Source organism: Poecilia formosa, unplaced genomic scaffold (assembly GCF_000485575.1).
Source record: "Poecilia formosa unplaced genomic scaffold, Poecilia_formosa-5.1.2 Scaffold416, whole genome shotgun sequence".
NCBI lineage: Eukaryota > Metazoa > Chordata > Actinopteri > Cyprinodontiformes > Poeciliidae > Poecilia > Poecilia formosa.
The window spans coordinates 95,347-120,153 of NW_006800355.1; the positions used below are offsets into that span (position 1 = coordinate 95,347).

The 24,807-nt window shown below is 41.1% G+C and overlaps 1 protein-coding gene across 3 annotated transcripts; it reads left to right on the plus strand.

The window, feature by feature from the left end:
- Positions 1 to 1,134: 1,134 nt before the first annotated feature.
- mettl16 (methyltransferase 16, N6-methyladenosine) lies at positions 1,135 to 23,778 on the plus strand. 3 transcript variants are annotated; one of them, XM_007576775.2, is made up of 10 exons: positions 1,135 to 1,234; positions 1,583 to 1,727; positions 9,301 to 9,488; positions 10,833 to 10,973; positions 11,140 to 11,255; positions 11,800 to 11,942; positions 14,637 to 14,706; positions 15,690 to 15,779; positions 20,814 to 20,993; positions 22,310 to 23,778. In XM_007576775.2, exons 1-10 carry the CDS (start codon positions 1,168 to 1,170, stop codon positions 22,907 to 22,909), a joined length of 1,740 nt encoding a protein of 579 aa, XP_007576837.1. In that variant the 5' UTR covers positions 1,135 to 1,167; the 3' UTR covers positions 22,910 to 23,778. The 3 variants fall into 3 exon arrangements, with proteins under 3 accessions (XP_007576837.1, XP_007576839.1, XP_007576838.1); XM_007576777.2 differs by having other exon boundaries at positions 1,156 to 1,327; positions 1,590 to 1,727; XM_007576776.2 differs by having other exon boundaries at positions 1,156 to 1,327; positions 22,310 to 23,127.
- Positions 23,779 to 24,807: the final 1,029 nt, after the last annotated feature.

Genomic DNA, 24,807 nt, shown 5'->3' on the forward strand with positions numbered 1-24,807 from the left:
AGTCTCCAAATCTGCACTATGATCAGTTATTGACCAAATATCTGAATTTGATACCCATCCAGGCTGAAATAATGGCTTTGTGTTTCTCCATTGAAGCCACTAAATGTGATGGGTTTTTTTTTTTTTTGTTTTTGTTTTTTTCCTTTATTGAGCAATATGTTCATTACGGTTTTTAAAAAGACTATTTTCATTGTATTTCTGTACTGGAAGATCAATACATATTGAATAGCAAGAAAAGTTTTAATATTAAAGTTATGATTAAATGTAGTTGATGAAACTGTCTTGTGAAGCACAATGGTGGAACCATGATGGTCTGGGACTTCCTGCAGTCTTTCATGCTGAAAAGACTGCATGTCTTTAATGCAAACGTACAAATTTGCAGAATCTGTTACATTGGCCTATGCAAATCACAATGAGAGCTGAATTTTATCCAAGAGGCTGAAAATGCCACTCAAAGTACCTAATTTCTTTCTGCAGGGAGAAGGACACTAACTCAAGTGCTTAATACTGCGGGAAGCAGTAAATGCTAACATGTTTAAAATATAGAAGCCACATTTCATTTAAGATTATAAATCATAGACTGAGTGTGACATGCATTTTTTTGTTAGAGAACTTTTCAAAAATTGTTCTATTTTCTCCTCTACAGGTAAGAGTCCCTTGAAAGTTTTTGGGATAGGTCTTCACCACTTCATCACATTTAGACAATTTAACATTTTGCTGGTTTGGTTAAATTGAATCAGATTAGCTCTTTTGTGAACAATAATCGTTTCAAGTAATGTTGCACATTGTAAAGTGGCTTAATTCTGGACTTTCTAGGTTATTTATAGAAAATGTCAGTATTAGGTTGGACTACTGAACTTTATTTTGGGGTATGGATGACACATAACTGTGTGTTAGAGTCAAAGTATAACATTTCAACATCTGACAAAGGTTTTTCATACTCACGGATTACCTAATAGAAATTCCTTTTTGGAAAAAAACAAGAAAAAAAATCTTAAAGTATTTCTGATACTGATAATTTCCCGTTCTCTCTCTAAATTAGACACTAATCGTCTTTCATATAAAATACCAGCAGCGCTCAATGAATAACGTTTGTTCTGTGAAAATGGAAAGGATTAAATACTTTGGGAAGATCCGAGAAAGAAATACGACGTCTGGAACGCGTCGATGACGTCAACGCGCAGCAGCGTGACGTTGGAAGGCGTTCAGGAAAGAGAGGAAACGTTTGAACAACGTGAGCAGTTTGATCTTCTGTTGCATTTAATATTTCAGCGCCGGAGTTGAACTACTGCTAACAACGAGATTAAGCCGCTGTTCATCCAAATAGGTACAGAAACCGGATGTTCGGTTGGTCATAGAGTTAGCTCTCAAAGTTAGCTTCTGTGTGAGTTTGTGTTTACTGCAGTTAGTTTTTGGACTGAAAGATCTGAAAATATAATACCATTACTGACTTTTCCAGTCAGTAGAAGAACACTAGTTTTCCTCTGAATGGCAATGCTTTCTGTTGTTTGTAGTTTTAAAATAAATACCAAAAATTTATGGGGGTAATATCTGCTTGTGTTTGTTTGTGTGTTATTGTTAGACACTAGGATTATCGCCATGGCTCTCAATAAATCTATGCATCCTCGGAACCGATACAAGGACAAACCTCCGGACTTCGCCTACCTGGCGTCCAAGTACCCGGATTTCCAGCAGCATGTTCACACCAGCCTCACAGGAAGACCTGTGTAAGTTTTTTTTTTCCCTCTACGTTTTGTTTTAAATAGTCACTATCCAGTCAAAAAATATTGCTTAAAGTGTCACTGACCCCTTGTAATGGATATGCAAACCAAATGCTGAAAAAACCCAAGCCAGGATTCAAACCCAGGACTTTTCAACTCTACTGTGCCCCCCAACCATGATTCCCCCATCCCCATCTGTCAGTGAGACTTCATTTATTTGAATGTGATGCAAACTTGCAATTATGTAGAACACACAATTTAATTTAGGATTATTAAATTCCATAAATTTGTTTTATGTTTCTGACAAACTCTCTGTGTGGCCTCTGCAGCAAAATGCAAAAAAAAGAAAAGAAAATGTGTGACTAGGGATTAATGATTCTGCTGCTATGGAAGAGAAACTCTAGTATTGCTATATCTCTCATTTTTCTGTCTTTTTTGATGGTATGAGTCGCGATGGGGACTGGGATCACTGTCATGCTTTTGTTTTCATCACTCAGAGATAAAAAATAAAACAAGACAGATAATATATTTTGGCTACCTTTATACATATTTAGGCTAAGACAAGTAGAGGAGTTTCAAATTAATGGTGAAGATAATAGATGCTGTGTTATTCTGGTAAAGAAGTACCAGTATATAAGTTGACAATAGTTTAATGATGCCTGGACTGAAACTTGGAAGTAAAAAAAAACAACAAAACAACATTCATAGTTCCTTCTTGTCAGCTGAGCTCTCCTGATGAGTTAGCTTGATATTAGCCTGATGTTTATATCCAGCAATACAAACCAAAGTTCAGTTCAATCGTCCGGAGATCGGAATTAATTACATTTAGGCTTGGATCAGAAACCAGCTGCTTAGACGCTGAACAAAGTCAGATTTTATTCATCTGTGTCCATGAATGCATCGAAATTAAACCTAAGATTTCAGCCTATAAATTCATCAGCCAACAGAATTCACAGTGTTTTTAAAAATAATTTATGCAGTTTTTTTCCTGATGGATTCAGCCTACGGCCTCTACTCGCATCTGTCTCTTATATGTCACTGTCTTTTATAAAACTTGAATCAGATAAAATCAGAGACTGCAGATCAGATTTTTTTAGAAACCAGAAAGCAGCATTGGTTTCAAACCATTAGGGATCATTCACAACAGATTTGTTTAATCTACTTTAGTCAGACTCTGGTTCATTTTCCAAGAAAGTCTAGTTTGTTTGGGGGAGGTGTGAATGCACAAACTCTGATGCGGACCAAAAAAACTAATTCTGGTCCGCCTAAAAATTTTGGTCTTTTGTTGAAGTGGACTCTGGTGCAGTTTGAATGCATATGTGAATGCGAGTCGGACCGCAGGCTGCTCCAAAAGCAGGAAGTGGACCACAGCGCAGGGCATTCTGGGTAAATGCAACTGAAACAAAGGCAATTAGCGTGATGCTAGCGGAAGAAATGACTCGTAGTCTTTTGCCAGAGATTTAAGAGAAATCCTATAACGGCTAAAATCTGATGCCACTCCATTTTGGCTACATTTTGTGAAGAAGGAAGTTGCTCTTCTGTCTTCTTCTGAAGTTTTTGTGTCATTTCCTTCAGTGGACTATAGTACAGCGCTACTACAGGCGAGGGGGTGAACAGGTGTTTTAAAAGGTTTAGTATGAAAGCGAACCACACCAGCAGAAAATGTAACAATCGAACTGATTCAACCAGACAGTCGGGTGTAAAAACACCCTCAGTGAGGACCAGAACCTTATGCCGTAAGCAAAGCATTACACCCAGGTGGCAGAAAAGTTTGAATTATTTGACTTTGTTTACAATAATGACTCCTTGAAGCCTTGGAAATCGTACTCTCTGTTGATAAGGAAACCACTTTTCCTCATTATGCAGATGAATGTGGACGTATGGGTTTGGGAAACCTCTGGGTGTGTGGAAACACGTTGGTGTGGGCTGTGAAGTGGCCAGGCAGCCATCTTGCAGTGGACGCAGTGTGGGTGTGTGGGCACGCTGTAAACCATCGCTCCCTGTGCTGGTCTGACAAGTGCTAATTAACATGTGATGGCGTTCCCGTGTCTGCGTTTTCCTTACGCAGACACGGGAAGAACAAAGAGCTGGCAGGTTTTTGTCCGTCAGTATGAAAACTGAATTTAGACAATTAAAGAACTTGCTTTGAGTTTAGAGCTTTTAGAGCAGAGACACAAAGGATTAGTCTGAGACTTGTGCTTCACTTCTGATGGATGGATTAAGTCCTGCAGATATTGCATTTTATATTGCAACAGAAGAGACTTTGGGTTTGATCTGAGGCACATTTTTCTTTGCTTCATGTTCAAGAAAATCCTGCTTTCTTTTATTTGGTCACAACATTTTGCACCCGAAATGTCGCTCGGTTCTCTCTAAACAGATCAAAAAACCTGAAAACATCCCAGGGCTCTTTCAGCTTTTCCAGCTGACACCTGTGTTCAGGTTTATCCGTCTGCAGTAATGTCCTTCCTCTTCCTCCTCTCCCTTTTCAGTCCGGCGGTCCGTCAGTAGACGGGAGGATTAGTGTGGTTTTGTATCTTCCAACCAACTCATCTACTGGGTTTTTAAAGTATTTAAGCAAAAGAAATTGGGGGATGAGAGTAATCTCAGGGAGACACTCGCTCCATCCTCGGAGGAGACGCGTCTCCCCTCATTCAGAGGCCGCCGGTGGAGAGCGCTGATAGCACCCCAGACCAGAGGCAGCTGCAGAAATGTGCTGGATTTGATTTGAATGGAAGTGGGGAGGGAAAAGATAACGACCCCTCTCCTCACCAAAAATCACCCTGAATGTTGGTTTGTTTTCAGCGTGTCGGGTTGTGGAGCGAGGCGGACAGAAGGCGTAGGATTAGGAAGGAGCAGCGGTTATTAAAGATGCATTAGCCTGGTTGACATTTAATTTAAAAATGTTAAATTTTCACTCCACTTCTGTTCAGAGATGTATTAATAGTCAGGTTCTTAGAAGAGAAAATGGAGATATAATGAGGAACCTTGATGGGTTTAAATTGATCAGCGTTGCCCGGCAGTGATTCACAGCCAAGCTGCTAATATTCAGGGGCTTTTAAGCCGTCTCATGTGAGCGAGGTGAGGGAAACGCTGCAGGTTGGACGGGTTTTTAATTCACTTATTTAATTTAAATCCACTGTGAGGATGTCGGTGTCTCTTTTTTTTTTTAAGCTGTTGTGGCTGTGCAAGTTTTTTATCAAATATCTGTGGTTATTTTAATACAAGAAGTTGTTGGAATATTGGAAATCATTGTCATGAATTTCTTTTAAACCTTCCAGAAAAGCAGACAGTGCGAGCCGGTGACGTGTGTGGGCGTGTTTTTGTGACAATAAAGCGCAGACAGAGCCTTCTGGAGAGATCTGCTGCTTTTTGTTCATCAGCTGAAATCTCCCCCACCCACATTTGAAGTGGCAGTGATTCATTTATTGTATTATTATTATTGTATTAATTTCTAGGAGGGTCCTGCATTTGCTGTAGATAACAGCCAAAGAGCTTTTGATTTATAAAAAAAAATAATATAAAATAATAAAAGTGAGCTGCTTTTCTTTGTGTGGTTCTTCACGGTGCTCATCACTGATAGGTAAAGAAAAGGGCTGGAAGCATAATTATTTGCATCTCATTTAAAATAATTTTCAGTTTCACCTAATTTTATTAGGTCATTGTTAAAAATGAGCTTTAATTACATTGTTATTAAATACAGCAGCTTAACTTTGAATCTGTCATTAATTATAGTAAATCTGATTGACCTGTTCTTGTTGATATTTGTATTTTTTTAATCTAAGGATTTAGTTCACAGAGTTACAAAGCTTCATTTATAAATTTATCTTTTTAATTAAGATACAATTACTGGGTTGAAAGCTGAATTTAAAAGCAGACTCTTAAAAAAGATAAGTACACATTTTACGAGGTATCAGTCAGGAGACGAGTACAAATAAAAAATAAAAAATTTTATATGCATCAGCTTCCTGCTCTGAAAGGAGTCGCATCTTGCTTGGTTTTCTGCTGCTGTAGCCCAGCTGCTTCAAGGTTTGACATGCTGCACTTGTCACCTTGGTTACAACAAACAACCATTTGAAATCCTCCCTCTCTCACCCTCTGGATTATGTTTTCTTCTCTATATCTATAGATGCCTAAATGTTTGGAGCTACCATGTTATTGGCTGATTTGCTGTTTGCGTCAGCACTTGGTTGAAGAGCTGTACCTAACAAAGTGGCCAGTGACAGTGGATTTATCACACGAGGAGTCAGGCTGGTGATGTCGGATGCAGAGTTTTGATCGTCGCCCTACAAATCTTCGTCTTCAGTCGTGGTCTTTTGTTTAAAAAACAAAAAAAAAAAAACAACAGTTTACATGTGCAGTTTGAAGCTGCTGTTTAATATTTGTAGCTTACTAAATATAAAATGACCTTCCTAAACTGTTTGTCTTTTCATGCAGGTGATTGTGATGGGTTTTTAAAACGGCTGAGAGGAGAAAAGATGCTGCCTAATCAGCACAATGTGTTTCCCTGAGCTCCCACTGGGTTCAGATGAAGGTTGTCTCTGTGAGCCGGGTTTATCCATCTGACCATTTGTGCTTTAAAGCTGATCATAAAACGACTTCTCCACCTCTGAGAACACAAACTCTTATTTCTTCACAGACTCGGCCGACGGTGACGCTCCTTCTCCGTTTCAACACCCTCTTCCTCCTCTCTCGTTCAGAATCCTACTCCGGGCACCAACTTTTTCGTCTCGTGGTTTGTCCCTCCTCGGGTCCCGTCGGCTTCGACCGTGTCGTAGGCGCGCAACGGCGAGCCCTGACGCCGCCGCTGCGTGACGGTGCGGGCGCGCTCACGCGCTCCTCCTGCTGCCATCAGCCATTGCTCCAGCGTGGCCGGATTTGCGTGCGCCGCTCATCGGCTTCAGTAGGTGTGGTTGCCATGGAGACGGCCGGCCCCGCATCGCAGGCTCACACACACACACGGAAAGGTCTAAAAATAGAGCAGCGGCCCGAGCAGCCTCCCCTTGTCTGAATATCGATCTCTATCTAACGATGCCTCTGAGGAGAAATCAGGGCTGAAAATGTGAGCGGTGGAGAGGAGGTGATGAGAGAGGCTGGCTCTCGATTTGGCTCTGAGCGTTGCGCTGATGTACCGCGGCTCGCTCATTAGCCTGGTTCCTTACCGTAACCCGACCCAGTTTCTTCCTTGGCTCATCTTTTTTTACAATCTTGCTGTGGATCCTTGGAGGTCAGCAGCTGGTGAGCTGACATGTTAGCTTAATGAATGTTTATCAGATGAGGGAAGATGGAGCTCAGACTTGAAGTGAGAAAAGTTTATTACCTGTTTAGCTCTTCATTTGGAAAAATTGAAGAAGATGAGTTCTCCTGCTTAAAAGCTGCCGTATGCTTTTATAAAAAAAAAAAGTTTTTATATTTGTTAAAGCTGTCGAGTAATCTGAAAAAAAAATCTAGCTCCTCTGCCTTCTCCCTTAGCTACTATTGCCATCTGCAGAAAAACACCACTCCTGGTCAGAAGCAACCAATCACAGCCAGGAGGAGCGCTGTTAATCACGCTTGTGTACGTGCTGTTCACACCTTCTCTCTTGCTTTGTCCTGCAGTACAGCAACAGAGAAATCTGTGGTCTGACCAATCAAATAAGTTAACCAGCATTTCAAATGGTATAATTTAGTTTTCTTTTTGAACAGCTTTTAACATATTTTGTTTATTTTAACACCTCAGTGATGATGAAAGTAGCGAATTTTGAGTCTGCTTCCTGCAGTACTAACTTCCACCCTGAGGAGTGTGTTTGTTAGCATGAACTGGTTGCTCTTAGATGTGGGGCCTCGCAAAAATATGACATATTTTGTCATTTAACAACCACAAAATTTAATGCATTTCATTGAAACGTTATTTGAATGGAAAATGATGCATCGTTTTCCTTTTTTCTTTAGAAAAAAATCTTAGGTTTATTAGCTTTTGACTGCACATTATGACTTTCACTTTACTAATTTGTTATTCATCATCATGAATCTATTTATTTTTGATTAAACTGTAACACCGTCAGTTTGATAAAAGATCAAATGTTTGCTGCCATGATGTCTTGAGTTAAATGATCAAACTTCTGCTGAATCTGATAAAGGTTCTGTCCATTTTATAAAGTTGCTTTTTTTTTTTTCCTGCCTGGATAAAAATTTAAATTGTTTGAATTTTTCTCATCATGCAGTCAAGAAAAACAAGAGTTGAACGTCCGATGGTTTCTACTTTAGAATTCAAATATTTCATCTGTTTCTGAGGAGGGAGCATCTAAAACCAAAATCCAAGATAAATTGTGTCACATCTGCGTCTCTTTCAGCCGTAAATGTTTTGTCATCCTGCTGGTTTGCTTTCACACCAACCACGTGCACAGTGCAACGCTCCCAATCACCAGGATGTAATTAATTGCATCTGCCAAGGTGTAAAAGGACCCGGCGAAGCTTTAATTACAGCTCCCTCGCCCACACCTTCTGGTGCGACAGCTGAAACGGTTAAACACGTGGAGGAGGGAAGACGAGTCGGGCAGGGAGGGCTGGGAATAAGGAAGAGTGGAGCTTTGTGTTATGTTGGGTGTGTAAAAATCTTTGTTATCAGCGGGGGGATTTAATTTGATGGGCTGCTTATCCCCACACCGTCCCTCGTCTGTGTGCGTTTCTGTGAAATGTGAAGTGATGAGGCTCGGTGCAGAGAGCTGCAGCGGGTTAATGAAGTAGCGTTTTAAGAGCAGTTTGCTGAATTACTGTCTGGTGACCTCAGAGGTTAATCCAGCAGGGCACAAACATAAAGATAAGTGAAATCGGGCCGAATTTAAAGTTTATTTTTATGGCTCTGGTCACAAACTAATCAAAATAGCAACAAAGTGGATTTGCTAAATACTGCGAAGTGTGGAAACTACGCAGCAAGTGCCAGACTTATTGTGTAAAAAGTTGCTAAATATTTAATCATATTGCTATCCTGTGTGGTCACAATACAACAAAGCTATAGAAATAAAGTAATTATTATTTTAACCAGTCTCTTTTTCTTAAGGCTCATTTCTGATTTTTGACTCAACAAAGCCAGTTACTTAGGAGCTGATTTCAGATTTGAACAAATAAAAGGGACCGCATTGATAATAATTAGTGTTGTGAATCGATTTAAAAAAAATAAATAAATCGGATTAATCACCATGCTTGACTTCAAAATGTTTAAAAAAAATCTTTCACCGTTTCAAACCAGACATCTCAGATTTCTAGGTTTTTATATTCAGGAGGGTTTAAAATAAATCACTTTGTTTCAAATTGTAATTTAGAAATGTTAGCTAGAAATTTGTTGTGCTGGAAGAATAATTCATTATTGCAATTCGTGCAAAACTGCGTTGCTGTGAATTTGGTAACCCTCTGCAGGAGAGGGGCTTTTAGTTCAAAATAGGTCATGTGATTAATCTGCATTATGCAATATTAACGTGCTAAAACTTTGATTAATTGAGTGTGTTAACTCGTCAGCATCAGCAGCCTTATCAATAATCTGCTTTTGTCTTATGTGTGATTGAACTTTTTCAGAAACGTTTACTGTAATCTGGTTTTCTTGCAGTGTGAATTTCAAAGAGCCGGAGGCGGTGCGCGCGCTCACCTGCACTCTGTTAAAGGAAGACTTTGGTTTGACCATCGAGATCCCTCTGGAGCGCCTCATCCCCACCGTCCCCCTGCGCCTCAACTACATCCACTGGGTGGAGGACCTCATCGACGGCCAGAAGCAGCCTCGCCGCGGCATCGACATCGGTACGCCCTGCACCGCGTTTCTTACTGACTGCACACACGCCATCACGCATGGGAGCTGATAAGCTGTTAATAAGCTGTTTACTTCAAATTTCTACACAAAAAAATTTAATTACAGTTTCCACAGTTTGCACATTAGAAGAAACAGAGGTGAAATAAATATGTATGTATTGTTGAATTGTCCAGATGAATTTAATATATTTTAGTTTCATGACATACAGCTGCTAAGGTCAAGGTTTCTGCACTGGGAGCCAAACATAAACTGAAGTCTTATCCTGTTTTTGTGGGACTGCACCTTTAACCTTCCAACGATCTTAAGAGATGGGGTCATTTGAACTACACAAGTATTTTACTCTGTTCACTAGGACCGACCTCACGTTTTGTTTTAGGAGTTTATTTTTTTGTAGTTTTGTGAATTGACGGTCTGATGGGTCAAACTCCCTGCTTCCCTCTGTTGCTCTCGTCCGGAGCGTCGCACTAAGACTGTGGGAGGGTTAACCGAATCAGATTTGGTTTTCTTTGTGTCCTTAAACTATGATGTGCTCCAGCATGTTGTAAAAACATTAACACCCCTTCAACTTACCAACTTTCAGTGGAGAGCCAGTTTTAGGTCTTCTTACAGATTTTTAATTGAGTTTAGGTCTGGAGTTTGGCTAGGCCGTTATAAGACTTGACTGTACTGTGGTCTAACCCATTCTGCTATTCTGCTGGCTGGATGTTTAGGGTCATTGGTTGCTTTAACAAATCTTCTTCTTTCTTTTTTTTGCCCTTTTCTAAGCTGTTCATGCTCCCATTTCTGTTTCTCTTCACGTTTTCTATTAGAGAGGATTACAAAGTGTCATTTAGAGCCTCCTGCACATGACCCGAGTCATTCCCAGTTCTCCCAGTGTTAACTCAAATCCCTGTCCAGATGCCTCAGCTCGTGTCCAATCTGTCAGTCTGAGACGAAAACAACTCTGAGCTGTCCCTGCAGAGGTGTGGGTGTGTCCTCTGTGAGGCTCCAGGTCACTGATTGGTGACCCTGTAGCCGTTAGTAAGCAGAATGAAGCCGTCGTCTCTGTGATGGATCACCACTGGTTGTCCCTTTAGCAAAGGATGCCGTCTCTCTCTGAGTGTGACCTGAATAATGCATCTTGTTGCATCAAAATAATGCGATTATCACCGCTGGAACTGACGTTTATTGGCTCCAGATGTTTAGAGTGTTTGGTAGCGCATCGCATCCTGTCTTTTGTTAACTTTAAAACATCAGCGCACATTTCCATGTCATTCCCTGACGGCCACAATCATTCTTCATAGTGATGCAGGCATCATTCTCAGACGTCAGACGTGTGCTCCCTGTTTCCACAGGTACCGGAGCGTCCTGCATTTATCCCTTACTGGGAGCCACAATGAACGGCTGGTTCTTCCTCGCCACAGAGGTGGACGACATCTGCTTCGACTACGCAAAGAAGAACGTGGAGCAGAACAAGCTGTCAGACCTGGTGAAAGGTGAGTGCAGGCTCAGACACGGTGTGGGTTGTGTGATGCTGTGGGCTTTGACGCATCGTGAGTGGCGGCAAAATAAAACGGTGTCACGTCAGATTCAGTTGTGCTGCTTTACTTGTTTAGAGCAGCTCTTAAATCATTTCGTAATTCGTTTTTTTCTCTTCGACAGTTGTAAAAGTCCCGCAGAAGACTTTACTGATGGACGCCTTAAAAGAAGAGACAGAAATTATTTATGACTTCTGCATGTGTAACCCACCGTTTTTCGCAAACCAGCTAGAAGCAAAGGTAGGTGCATCTCAGTAGGTTATAATGTAATGTAAGATTTTTATTCATGTTAGTTATTATTCTTTCCGTGTTCAATATGGAGTAGAAAGAAGAAAAACATATCCTCTCCATCTGATATTGTTGGTCCGCCGTGTTTTATTATGTCCAGAGCAGCAGTCCACTAGGAAATTTAGCAAACTTTATGCTTTTTTTGGCAAACGTTCACTCATTTTGAATTTGAAGAGCTGAGAGATGTTTAAAAAAACCCACTTGTTTGGATCATTCCTCGAGTTAACCGGAAACAACTCCACGCTGCACCACATTGAGGCAGTAATTCGTACAAACACTGAAACAAATCAATGTCTTGATGAGCTGCAGGAGGTGTGGCTGAGTGTGAAAAGCTCACCACAATGTTTTTGGTGTCTTTGTGTTTTTAGTTCTGGCTCAGCCTCCCTGACTCAGTCAATTCGGCTCCTGCATGAAATGCTGTTTGTTTACGTGATGCTAATAAGCCCCTAATAGGATTTCCTCCTAATCTCTGTCTGTCCTGTTGCTCTCCCTGCAGGGGGTGAACTCCAGAAACTCACGAAGACCTCCTCCCAGTTCGGTGAACACGGGCGGGGTGACTGAGATCATGGCGGAGGGCGGCGAGCTGGAGTTCGTCAAGAGGATCATTCATGACAGCCTGCAGCTGAAGAAGAGGCTGCGGTGAGGACAAAAAGTCTTTTATTTTTTTTATATCTACATATCAGAGCTACACATGGTAGTGGCATGATGGATGTTGAAGTGTGCTGCAGTTTGAATGGCTTTGAAGAGGCTCAGATTGGCTGAAGAGAGAGTTGGACACTCATGAAACTCATTTTCATTTTTTGACATATCAAGATCACGAATGTGCCAGAACGCATTGATAAAACCCATTTAAAAATCTGTCAAAATATTCGATACGTACTCCTTAAAATTAAATATTATTGAACATCTTTTAACACTGAATTGTCCCTCCAGGATCTTGTGATAGTTTTTCTGATTTTTACAATCAAAATCATAGATTTTGTGGTGCTAATTTTTACACCATACACCATCTGTGTGTACTGCCATACACACAGATGTATGGCAGTAAATGTGACTTTTTGTTACACGTCACACCGATCACAGACTATAACTTGACATCAAGTAAGGCTGAGGCAGCAGTGTAGTAAGAAACCCTGCCACATGCAGCATCACTTAAACCCAATGCTTTTGACAATCTTTGTGTAAAATTTACAATAAACCCACAATTATGCATTAGCAGGAAAAAACATAAGGATCTCTTGATTTTTTTTTTATTTTTTATTTTTTTTTGGCATGAATTTCCGCACTTGTTGAATCACAAAACACTGGAGAGCCTGGTTGATGTAATTTGGCGTTTGGAGTCACCTAAGCAGCTAAGGCGGGCCAGATTTGGCCCCCGAGCCTCGAGTTTGACACGTGAAACGGGCAGATGGATCATTGATGTAGTTGTCACCCTCAGTTACTGTAATGATTTAGGCACACACACACACACACACACTCACACACTCCCCACGCTGTATCTGGGAGCCACTGTGTTTGGGTGGCGGCCGTCACGTCCCCCTCCCCCAGGCCCTGTCACCCACGCAGCCAAGCGAGACCCCAGCAGAGTGGAGCTATTAGACCTGATTAGACAGGCCACACCTGCTCTGTGTGTGTGTGTTCGTACATGATGCTTCAGTGGAGTGGGACTGATGTTAACACCTGCCTGCTCTTATGCGGCTCCGTGTTGCAAAATCATGAATACAGGAGAGGCAGTCGGAGCGAATCCAGATTTGTTTAGCAGCTCTGAGGTTCTAGACAAACCAAGCGGAGCCGGCTGTCACTCCCAACTGCATGCTGGGATCCCACAGCTACCAGGTGTCCATGGAAACGGTGCCAGCCTTTAGAAATGGTCCAGTGAGACACCCTGCCACCCCACTAAAGGGTAATTACTGTCAGACAGAAGCTCCACGCTGCAGCTAGAGCTGAAGTGATGCTCCTGATTCATCTCTATTGATATGAAAATTATTTCTGAGTTCTTCCTCTGCCTTCTCTTTTCAAAGGGGCGGGGGGAAACCGAAAGTGCAGCTGCTCTCTTTCATGACTGAAGGAGCTGCTAGTGGAGGAAGGCTTTCAGGGGATTTCCTTCCCCGCTGTGATTAGAAGTGGCGAACATCTGCTAATATTACAGCTGATCAATATTTCATTACGTCAGCTAAAGGTTTGACATGAGGCTCTCCTTGCATCATCACTTTCCCAGCATGCATGGACCTCCGCAACATACATGTTTGTGTCATCTGTCCACACACAAGCGGTTGCTCCAGACTTTCTGCAGAAAGCAGGAAGGCCAAAGAAAATGTTTTTAGTCTTAAACAAAGACTGCTGTTTTTGTAGTGGCAAGCGTGCAAATCTTTGACATTAGATCCCAAATCCAGTTTAAAATGTCAGCTTTTGAATTATTTCTGCAAAATGTAATATTCCAGGATAACTTTTCTTCACATGGACTAAGAAAATACAAACAGTCCTTAAACACTAAGCCTCCAGGTCTCTGCTAGAAAGTTGAGGATGAAAATCAGTTTATCAGCGAGTCCAAACATAACGTCCAAATCAAATGTATCTTTTAAATTCTCATCAGGAGATAAATTTTGCGATTGCAGTTCTGTAACAAGAGTCCAGAACTCAACCTGACTGAAAATCTGTGGGGTCAGGTAAATATCGACAAGTCAAGATGTGAGAAATTGACCCAAAAGTCAGTAAAGCATTAGTCCAACGGTGTGAACACATCATGATTGCATCGTTATGTGTTGGATATATAAACCACATTATTAGTGGGGGGAAAAAAAAGCTCTGAAATGATTTATGATGAAAAACTGGATTTTAGCATGTGTATGTATGCTCATGAGATCCTCTATAGATGGGCTCCAACATCTGCAGATGAGCTCTAATGCTGCTCCATCCATCACAGAAGATGAGATTTAAACCCAGCTTCAGCCCGGAGGACGCAGCTTCGCCAGCCAAGTTTCCAGACCGGCACTCTCTAATGTCTTCATCTTTCCTCCCCGTGCCCCAGTTGGACTCTGCTACACATTGATCAACACCAGACTCGCGTCTTTATTGCGCAGCAGCGATTATTGATCAGGCCTCTGCCTCGGGAACACTTCAAAACCGTTTGTCTGTGCGCTGCAGGACCACGGGCGCCCGGATGTTTTCCTGCTTCTCATGTTTTCATTTTGCCTTTGTGTTGCTCCCTGAAGCCTACGCCTGGTTGTTTTGATCTCTGCTTTGTAGTTCAGGTCTGGACAGTGGGCTGCTGACACACACGCTCATACGGGGTGCAGGCAAACAGCTGGTTGATGTTGATTTTTCTTCCTGCAGGTGGTATAGTTGCATGTTGGGGAAGAAATGCAGCCTGGCACCTTTGAAAGAGGAGCTGAGGAAGCAAGGGGTGAGTTTCCGCTGAGGAGCAGCACCAAGCTCTGGCCTCTGATCTCAGTTCGCTCACGCAGAAACAGCAGGTTCAGATCCCAATTAAATCTCAGTGGATGTTAGGAGGTTGATCAGCCATTTCTAACAAGCCGCTAAAGCATAAATGAGCCCGCATGAAAGAAAAAGGAAGACACACCAGCCTCTTCCGAATCCTCCTCCAGAGGTCTGAGTCCGAGTGATTGCAGGGCTGGCAAACATCCAGGGAGGAGACCGATGCTTTGCCTTAAAACATCTTTCAGTAGAAACCTTTCTGGTTAATATACCAAAGCTTTTATCACCAATTACCCAATTTAAACCTTGTTGTGTGTTTTTGCTTTGAAGTTAGAAAACTACATGTATTCATGTTTATGGGCACGGCTGATAAAGACGTGTAAGAATAAAAAAAATTGTTGCATAAGCTCACTTACCTTTCCCATGATTACTTGCACTGATAAATACTACTTTAAAACAAATCTATATTTGTTTTAAATCTATGTGTTTTGGGTTTTTTGAACTAGTTCAAAAATATTTTTGCTCTGGGTCTTCGGCTGGATGACGACCATTTATCTTTTAGCTACAGAGAATACAGTTGGTTAAGAAAAGGCTCGGAGGTTAAAAATCTCTGTTTGCAAAATATGGTTTAGCATAGCAACCATTAAACACTAACCTTATAGGAAAACAACATTTCAGGTTTTATCTGTCTGACTCAGTGTGTGTAATATTGTAATCATGAATCCTGATTCTTGGACGCATCATTTGTGTTTCATGACTCAAACAGATAGAAAATGAAGCAGAACTTAGTGACAGCGTTAACCTTACGCTCTCATCTCATGATGATGGAAAAGAGAGAGAAGACTGAGCAGAATGCTGGTTATCCGCTTAATGTCTGGAGCTTCAGGCAGATCGTTTCCTTCAGCAGTTTATTGCGTTGGCCGTCTCTGACTCTCTCCGTTTGGTGCTCAGGTGCCCAAAGTGACCCACACAGAGTTCTGCCAGGGACGGACCATGCGCTGGGCGCTGGCCTGGAGTTTCTATGACGACGTGACAGTCCCGGTAAGTTCCTGTTTCTATCCGGTTTATTTTTACCGCACTATCGTCTCCAAGAAAAGGAGACGGGAAAAAATTGAAGATTTGTTTTAACTTGTAAGAGTAAAATTTACCAAAAAAAAAAAAAAAACCGTAGTTGACACGTTTTTACCATTTTCTTTTGCCACATCAAAACCTGACCAACCTTGTTTTTTTTTAGTTTTCTGACTCGATCAAACACGGATATTTCAGTACTTTTTGGGCCTCAAGATACTTTTACGTCTGAGATTTAAACCCAAGGTTCTTGAACTGGGTTTGGTTCAGAAACCAAATCAGGCATTTTGTGAAACAAAGATATAACAGAGTACAAACTGAGATTTTACAGATTTGTATTATTATTTATGAAATGCAGTCTAGTTTTCATGGACTGTAACTGATCTAGATTTGTCCAGATGGCATAAAGTGTGAAACGGGGTGCAAAAACAGAAAATACCTAATTAGGTGAATATTTTGTGCTCAAATATTTATAATCTCCTAAAAACTGATGGAATAATTTTGAAATGTGAGTCTGGATGTTTTTTAATGGTAAATCTATAAGAACTTTGACACTAGTTGGCAGACAATGCATGAACTACTTGATAGGCATCTTTTCCTCCTTTTTAATTAAGTTTTTGCATATAAATTATACTGTATTTTTTTTATTATTTCTGCTGCTCATCAAAATAAATGAATAGATTTTTAGTGATTTCTTTATATTAGACTGATTTAGTTGGTATTTTTCTTGGATTCAACAAAAAATAACGATCTGGCCCTCATTTAACAAAGAGCCTAATTGTTTCTTTGCCATTATCTGGTATTGGTCGCCACACGATGACTTCACCTTTATAATTCAGGATCCCTTGATTGATTTATGGAGGAGTTTCAAACAACTTTGCAAAAACATGTTCCTCTGACGGTGAGATGAGCAGCAGCCGACATCACACTGAAATCTTCTACTAATCCTTCAGAAATCCAAGAGATCCACTGATTAAGACGAGGTTAAAAGATGGCAGGAAACTCTGCTTCGTTTGGGAGGAAAATTAGAAAACGCAATAAATGAACTACTGCTTTTGTTTAATGGTGTACATAAAGAACAGGACAGTGAGGGAAGCATGTGATGTTACTTCAAAGGATCCCACGCAGCTCTCTGAGCCTGTAGCAGAATAAATAAAAGGGGAGCTCTGGGTCAAGCCTGTCAGCTTCATCACAAGAAAACTTTTAATCCTACCCTTAAAAGCAGAGAGCTGCCCCCTGAGCCCAAACTATAGACTGAACTGGTTTTACAACAAAGCTACCTGGTAACTTAAAGCCCTGACTCCCATTTCGTGCTTTCAGACTCTTTTCTCTACAAATAATGCCTCAGTCTGAGAATTATTATTTTAAATTGATAAATCATGCACACCTTTGTGCAGGTAATCCTGGAAGTCTTTGTAAATCCATGGACTCGTGTTTCTGAATCACCCTGCGGCGGGATGTTTAGGTTCAGGGGCAAAACGATGGACCGGTGGAAAGACAAAATGACATCCAGGATTCATGCTGTTGCAACCAAACTGGGTTAAAGGAATAGTTGGGAGGGGTGAGCCAGATTCAAAGTTGTAGTTATATCCATTTCATTGTATTTTCAGCTGGTTGTTGTGTGACCAGCTGCTAATTGCCATCAAGCTTCTTGCCTGTAGATGTGTAATCCATCGGCGAGTTAATAAAATTAGGCCTATAAATTACCGACTCTGATCAGGACCTGTTCTCTGATTCCTCCGATCTTTTGATGCTCCATCCTCATCCCTCTCTCTCTCTCTCTCTTCAATCTGGATCTTGTCCTCCTCACCAAGCCCTGATCCATTATGTGCACTTAACTCCTGTCCTCTGGGGAGATGTTTATGGGATTTCTTGCATGCAGTAGCCAGGCAACAGTTGCCAGGGCAGGGCTCTGCGCACACTGACTTGTCTGGACCGGGAGAAAGTTGGAAATGATTGTGACAGAAAGAGGGGATGAAAAACGCAGCCACAGCTCCGTTACCCTGCCTAACCCTGAATTAAACGTGGCTAAACAGAATAGATTGTGACACTTTGCCGCAGCTCTCTCCGTTTGGGCCTTTCTGGCACAAAAGCAGCAGAGCAGAATGATTGGCCTACTTCTCCTGCTCGGCATCATTCACGCTCGGGAGCGGCCTGCCATCGGTTTCACGCAGACCCCCTCGAAGCATGTGTGTGTTTACCGGTAGTGGTCACATGGCAGAGTGTATCCATGTGCGGTTCTTTGCTCGGTTCCCGTGTTCCTGTGGTGGCCATGGAAATGTTCGTTCATGACTGTAAGGTTCAACGTGTGAGGGATGTGACAGAGGTTCAGCTGTGACCTACTTACCTTCAAGCTGCTATACATCATCACCACTAACACTAAAGTCATGAAAATATCTGGAGTTACAGAGTTAGCTTGAACATGGAAGCATCAAAATGTGGGATCGTCTCCATCAGTTTAGATGTAGTTGAAAAGTTAATTCACTTAGTTAATTAAACTGACGTTAAAGTAACGCAAACCTTTCCGATCCTACGATTACCAAATTAATCCCCAATTGCAAAAACGCCAGAATAATAAGAGAATATTTTTAGGGTATATTTTTATTACTTTCTTCAAACCTGTATCACGTACTTACAATTACAATCCAGTTAAGCAATTTAGGGAAATACAAATGGTTACCTCATGGTTCTGTGAGCTTCTGAGAGGATCATATGCAGCATTCGTTTGCGATGTTGGGCCTCATCTTCCTTTTTACGATCCTCCATAGATTCTTTGTGTTTGGTGGCTTTTGAAGCACCGACTCTAATCACAGTCCAAGCTCTGTGAATCTTCTCAAACTCTTAAAGAGCTTGCTTCAACTCCAACCTCTAGTTATCCTTTACACATTTTCCTTCCACTGAACTTTCCATAAATATAGACAGATTTTTTTGTGACTTTCCTACATTGTAGGTCATAACGTCACTACTACAAAACTTTTCTGAATTATTTTATCTATTTTCATTTGAACCTTTGAATACTTTGTAAAGCAGAGAATTTTAATTTGAGGTTTTCGTTTGGTAGGAGCAATAACCGTCATGATTACCAGACGATGAGGCGACTGTGCTCATAGAAGAGGCGGACAGAATAAAAGAAGAGAAAATATGCTGGGCTTCATCCCACCCCTCAGGCTCTGTGTTGCACATACAGGCCTCTGGTCAGAGGACGGATCAGAAAAGTGCAGAGTTCACACAAAGGTTTGGGTCAAATATAATTTAAATTGTTTGCCCTGAAGGTGGATGGTGCTGCTGCATTTTGTCTCCACTGGGACTATGTTTGGTTTCCTGTGTATAAATATAGCCAGAGAGCTCAGATGGGGGGTGACTAGCCGAAGATTATGTTGGAAAAGAACCACCTATACATACTTTTTGGTTCTAAAAGTGGCATTTTTAAACCAACAAAAAAATGCGTCACGTTTTCCATCATTGGTTGTCCTCAACTTGCTCTGTGTGAGTGAGTGCGATGCGGCATGCAGTGAGGTCAGGGTTGTGCGATGAATAATGGAGTGGAGGAGCAATCATAAAAGGGACACAGAGCACATGTGAGTGTTCAGTGTGCATGTTTCATTTTAAAATCTGTTTGTTTGCATTAGTTAAAGAATCTCTGTCAAGGATGTGGGCTACAGGTTCAGCCTGATGAATTTTATTGATTTCCCTCCTCTGTGCAACGAGGTGCAGATCTTTAGAAAGCTTGAAGGGAAGAGGGAGAGACGTCTGGAGCAAACAATAAGAAAAAGTTTTAAAAAGTCACACTTCAACCCATTTTATTAAAGAAGTCCAACCATCAAAAATATGAATCAAATTTTTTTTAAAAAGAGCCCTTAAAAGGGGAAATATGTTTCTTTATATATTTGTTTACATAAACCAAAACACAGACATTTCCAAATATTTATTCACACAAATAAAATAATCTTTTGCAGACTGCTATTCTAAATGAGAGAGGAGATAATTAGCAGCAGCATAAAGTAAAGCAGCATGTGGGATTCGTCTCCGGATCAGTGCAGCAGTGTGAAGGTCGCGGTCCGCTCCTCCACTCGGCTGTTTCTAGGTCAGTCGGCCATGCTGTCGGCTCCGTCTCCGCTGCCGCAGACCCCCGCCGCCCTCCGCCGCCTCCACCTCTCTGGACCCGACCGCAGTGACTCATGGGTGCAGCATTCGTGTCGCTGCTGCGCGTCTCTGCCCAGTTATGCCTGGATAATGACCTCCACCGCCCATCACAGCCCAACGATAGAGGAGATTAGACAAAAGACGCCGTTTGATGCACTGCAGGTTCAGGTGGAAGCTCGCGCCGCTGCAGCGCCCTCTTGTGGCGCAAGCGATGAATGCTCACATTGATAGGGACGTAGTAGGAATTACTTGATCAGTTTCTCATTAATATAATAGCTTGTTTTTTCATTAAAAAAAATAATTAAAAAACATACATCTAAATGAAGTATTCTAGCAGATGCCCTGTCAAATAAAAATTCAAATCCAATTTATTTATAAAGCACATTTAGAAACGGCAATTTTGCCAAATTTCTGTACTTGCTAATAAAATAAATAAAATAAAAGGTATATATTACTCTTCTATTCTATTAAACTGCGACTTAAAGACTACATGTGAACTCAGATTGCTAATTTAGTCAGAAAGTGTAACCCATCATTTGAGCACACACTGCCCTCTGCTGGCAACCTCTGCTCACAATTATACTTTTTCCCCCCCTACATGGTACTATTATACATTCAGATGGAAATAATAGAAAACTTTCTTTTCATATTTTTAATATCCAGTTTAGAAAAATGTTGAGATTATTTTGCATGATAAATTACCGTGGTGATCTAACTGAACCCCGTTGTAACAGCAAAATCATTCCTCTCCCTGCTGAATTTTAATCTAAATTTAATCTACAGATAAACAACATTTCAGCTGTCCAGATTTTCTTTCAGTGCAGATTACTGTTGGATAATCTGCTTTGTTTTGTTGTCCTCCAGTCTCCTCCCAGTAAGAAGCGTAAACTGGAGAAGGCTCAGAAGCCGCTGTCATTCACGCTACCAGAGGCAGGTGTGAAGGAGCTCCAGGCCAAGGCCTCAGCTGCAGGCTGCTGCAGCAGCAGCTGTAGTTCTGTGGACAGCATCACTGCTCTGCTGGAGAAAACCCTCACTGAGCTGCGGGTAAGCTTCACGACTATGGATCCACTGCCAAGTCTATCATTATTGATGAGTGTCTGAAGCTGGTCTTTACCGATTCATTCACTATATGCACTTTATATAAAAGAATTAGATATCCACATGTACTCAATTAGATATAAACTTAAAGATGTGATCTACAACTCTCTGAACACACTGTGTTTATTTTAATATTTCAGGATTTATAGGATGTAGATGTTATAAATCCTTTATGATTTAACTGGAAAAGTCAAATAAAAATTAAAATCTCCTTTACCCTCCATATTTCTGGATTAAGTGGTTAAGTTACAAGACGATCTAAAATTTACCCAGGCATTTGAAGAGATTCTGATACAGGGGCAGAGTGTAATTAACTGTTGCATTAATACACCCAACAACAGACCTTCTTGACTTATCCAATTGTAGCTTTAGCATCCTTGAGCTTGGAAAAATGACTGCAAGAAATAGAAGTGGCGGATTTGCGAAATTAGTTGTCTGAAAGTCTAAGACTTTGTTTAGCGGTTCTGCAGCAAATTATCTGACATAGTAGTTCAGAAAATGTAATAAGAAATAGAGAACATTGAAGAGATAAAAAATAGGACCAAACAGAATAAAAAGATATCTATGCAGCACTAGAAGAGACTAAATTACACTTTTCTGCACTCATAGAGCCTGCAAGTACACAAGAAAATGTATTTAAAGGGGCAGTGTTCTGTAAAATCAACTTTTGTTTTAGCTTTACATCATGTTGTTATGTTATTCCCTCATCATAAACATACTTGGAGTGTTGCCTTGTTTCTTTCATGCCTGTTTGAGAAATCCATTAATCTCCATAGCAACCATTCACAAAACACCTTCTTGGACCGAGCGCCATCTTCCAGACAGTGCTCCTCCTCTGAGCTGCAGTTACCAAGCTTCCGCCTCACAGAGCAGCTACCACAACTCCCCCACTCAGCTCCTTCAGACTAGCCAGCAGCAATTAGCAAACACCTGGTGGAACTGTGGATCAGCTGAGCTCACAATACAAGCTGCTTCTCAGTGCAACACTGATAAAAATCGTTGTTGAAATGTTAATAGAGGAGCCATGGTGTGATGCCTTCCTGATGACTTCGGAAAGAGAAGGAAGCTTTAAAGAGACAGAAGTTCAATTTCAAGGCTTTAAGACTTAGATTTCTTTTAAGTCATTTTACATATACAGCATCTTTATAACAAGTGAAGGCAAGGTTTTCTGTTTGTAGCATTTTGTTTTTGCTGTGGGGTAGTCAATTCTGGATTGTTTCCATCATGCTGAGCTGGTTGAGGTCATGTTTATTGTTCTGCAGGTGCTGCATAAGCGAGCTCCCTGCAGTCAACAGGAGCAGAGTCTTTTCCTGACTGCTGTGGAGAACACCTGGATCCACGGCCGACAGAAGAGGCGTGAACAGACACGTCAGCTGCGAGAGCTTCCCAGGGCTCCTCCCTGCGCTGGGACCAGTATACAAACCAGTACGGCCACAGCTGCTCCCGTTTCCACTGAAAACCGAGGAAATGACGAGAGCCAGGATGTCGACCTCAAGGGCAAATCCGTTCCTTCAAAAGAGTCGAGCACAGAAACCGAGACCTCGGCTGAAGGACGAGAAGAAAAAGAGGCGCTGGCGAACGCAGGGGGTGAGGATGTGGACATGGATTCCTCTGCCTCCGCAGAAACAAGACAGGAAGCGGACGTGAAAACTCCTGCTGCAGAGAGCGCTGGCGACACCGGGCGGCCCCGTACCCCTGGAGGGGTTGAGCACTTTCTGTTCAAGTGTCTGCTGAACGTGATTCCAGAGGGAAACGACGTAGGGGTTGAGATGCACTGGGTCGAGGGTCAGAACAAAGACCTGATGAATCAGCTGCGTACATACCTCAGGAACACACTTTTAAAATCTGTGGGGAAGGTCTGAAGTACAGGGAGACAGGAGCTGGTCTCACAGTGGTATGTTCAGACCCTGAAGTACAGTATTTCCAAATTATTTGTATCGTTTTATAAAACAGAAAACTCCTTCAAAGTTTATTAACATCATTTTATATTCTCATTTATCCCTAGCTTATCTTTTAAGGTCATTTTTATTCTTGAAACAGAAAACATGAACAAACTTTTGAAATAAATATTTCATGAAAATCTTTGCTTCCTGTTTTTTTATTATTTCGCAGTACATTTCAGTAACCACCAGAGGGTGTGAGTCCCCTGCCCTGCTCTGGTGTAGCAGCAGTAATTCTTGTTTTATGTACCAGATTTTGTAATGACTGTCTTGGACAATTTGTTTAACTTTTGCCTGTTTTTCTTCAGGAAGTTTGTAGAGTCTCTCAGTATTTCCCATGTTTGGAGAGCCATTAGTGTCGAAGCTCTCTATTATTACCCTGCAGTTGCTGTCATACATCCGTATTAGAGTCCAGTCAATAACAGGAACACAGATTTAAACATCTTGAGCCTTGCACACGTAGATGCACAATCCCTGCAGTAAAAAAACAAAACCGTTCCTGATCGTACAACATGTGCCTTGGTCATGGCCGGACTTTGACTCCACTGTGTGTGTGGGGGGGGGGAGGGAGCAAGTCATGTGCTATCCAGCGAAATTAAACTAGTTTGTTTGCTTTGTTCTTTTTGTCATTGGCCTGGAGCTTAGTGAGTTAATGTTAACAGTTCAATTTATTTATATGTTTTCCTAAAAATGTATGAAGGAGTTTTGCTTTATTGATGACACAAGAAGTCTAAGTGTTGCTGTTTTGTTTGGTATCAAATAAGATTGATAATAAAAACCTATTCATCATCTATACCCACTTGTAGGTGTTTGGACTCAGGAGAGCTCATTTCCTGCAGTCAGTGAGTGAGAGGTGGCATCATTAAATGATTTTGAGGATAAAGAAAACTAATGTGAAGTAATCATATTATTTGTTTAATAAAGGGTAAAACTCTAGTTAAATGTCAGCTTGAACTATGCAGCCCTTAAAGAACCTTAGGAGAACGTTCCCTAAAGGTGTTTTGGTTTATTTTTAAATTGACAGTGTGACTATGACCAGGAGTCACAAGTTTTCAAACTGCTAAAATATTTAGTATTTTTATGAGCATATATGTTTTAATCTTTGAAATGATTTGCACACTACTACATTTTTGTTTAAGATTAAAAAAAAAAAAGTAAATCTGATCAGATAATCTGTTACTACTTGTATCCTTTGTATAGAGTACTTTATTACTCTTGAGTAATTTTCTTGGATGGCTATTTCGGAATTTAACATTTCTCTCACAGTGGGAAACACATTGTGCACAACATGGACACGTGGTTTATCAGTTTTGCTGCTATACTGGCTCACATAAAATAACTTTTAAACTGTTAAAAACTAAATTTAATAATTGTAGAGTACATTCAGCAGTTGAATTTCCACAAAGCACGAAAATATTCAAGGATATGGTGTTGGGAATGTATTTTATCTGAAAGCCTGCTAAATGTTAGAAAGTTTTTTTCCGGTTGACGTAAGCAGGTTGCTAAGCGACTCAAAACTGCTACAGACCGTCGCTTACTGTTCTACTTAAAATTCTGTTACATTTTCTTTATTTTATTACATTTTTGACAGATGAACATGGGTCACAAGGTAAACGCATGAGGTTTTGACAGCTAACTTGTCTCGATATCCTTGTAGAGAATGGCGGAGTCACAATAACAGTAACGTCCGTTCACCATAAATGGGCAGAAAAAGCCAATGAAACGTTGTATTTGTAAAATATGTGTAACCCGGAGCGTTGAAGGTTTTTTTTTTTACAACACACACCGCCCTGAGTCATGTTCCGTGTTTTGTCTTCCTC

What these genes read in the sequence shown, in the direction of transcription:
- mettl16 (XM_007576775.2), top strand. Translation starts at nt 1,168, where the DNA reads ATGACGTCAACGCGCAGCAGCGTGACGTTGGAAGGCGTTCAGGAAAGA. An exon ending in CAGCTGAAGAAGAGGCTGCG is followed by an intron (nt 11,943 to 14,636) that starts GTGAGGACAAAA and finishes TTCTTCCTGCAG; the next exon opens with GTGGTATAGTTGCATGTTGG. An exon ending in AGGAGCTGAGGAAGCAAGGG is followed by an intron (nt 14,707 to 15,689) that starts GTGAGTTTCCGC and finishes TTTGGTGCTCAG; the next exon opens with GTGCCCAAAGTGACCCACAC.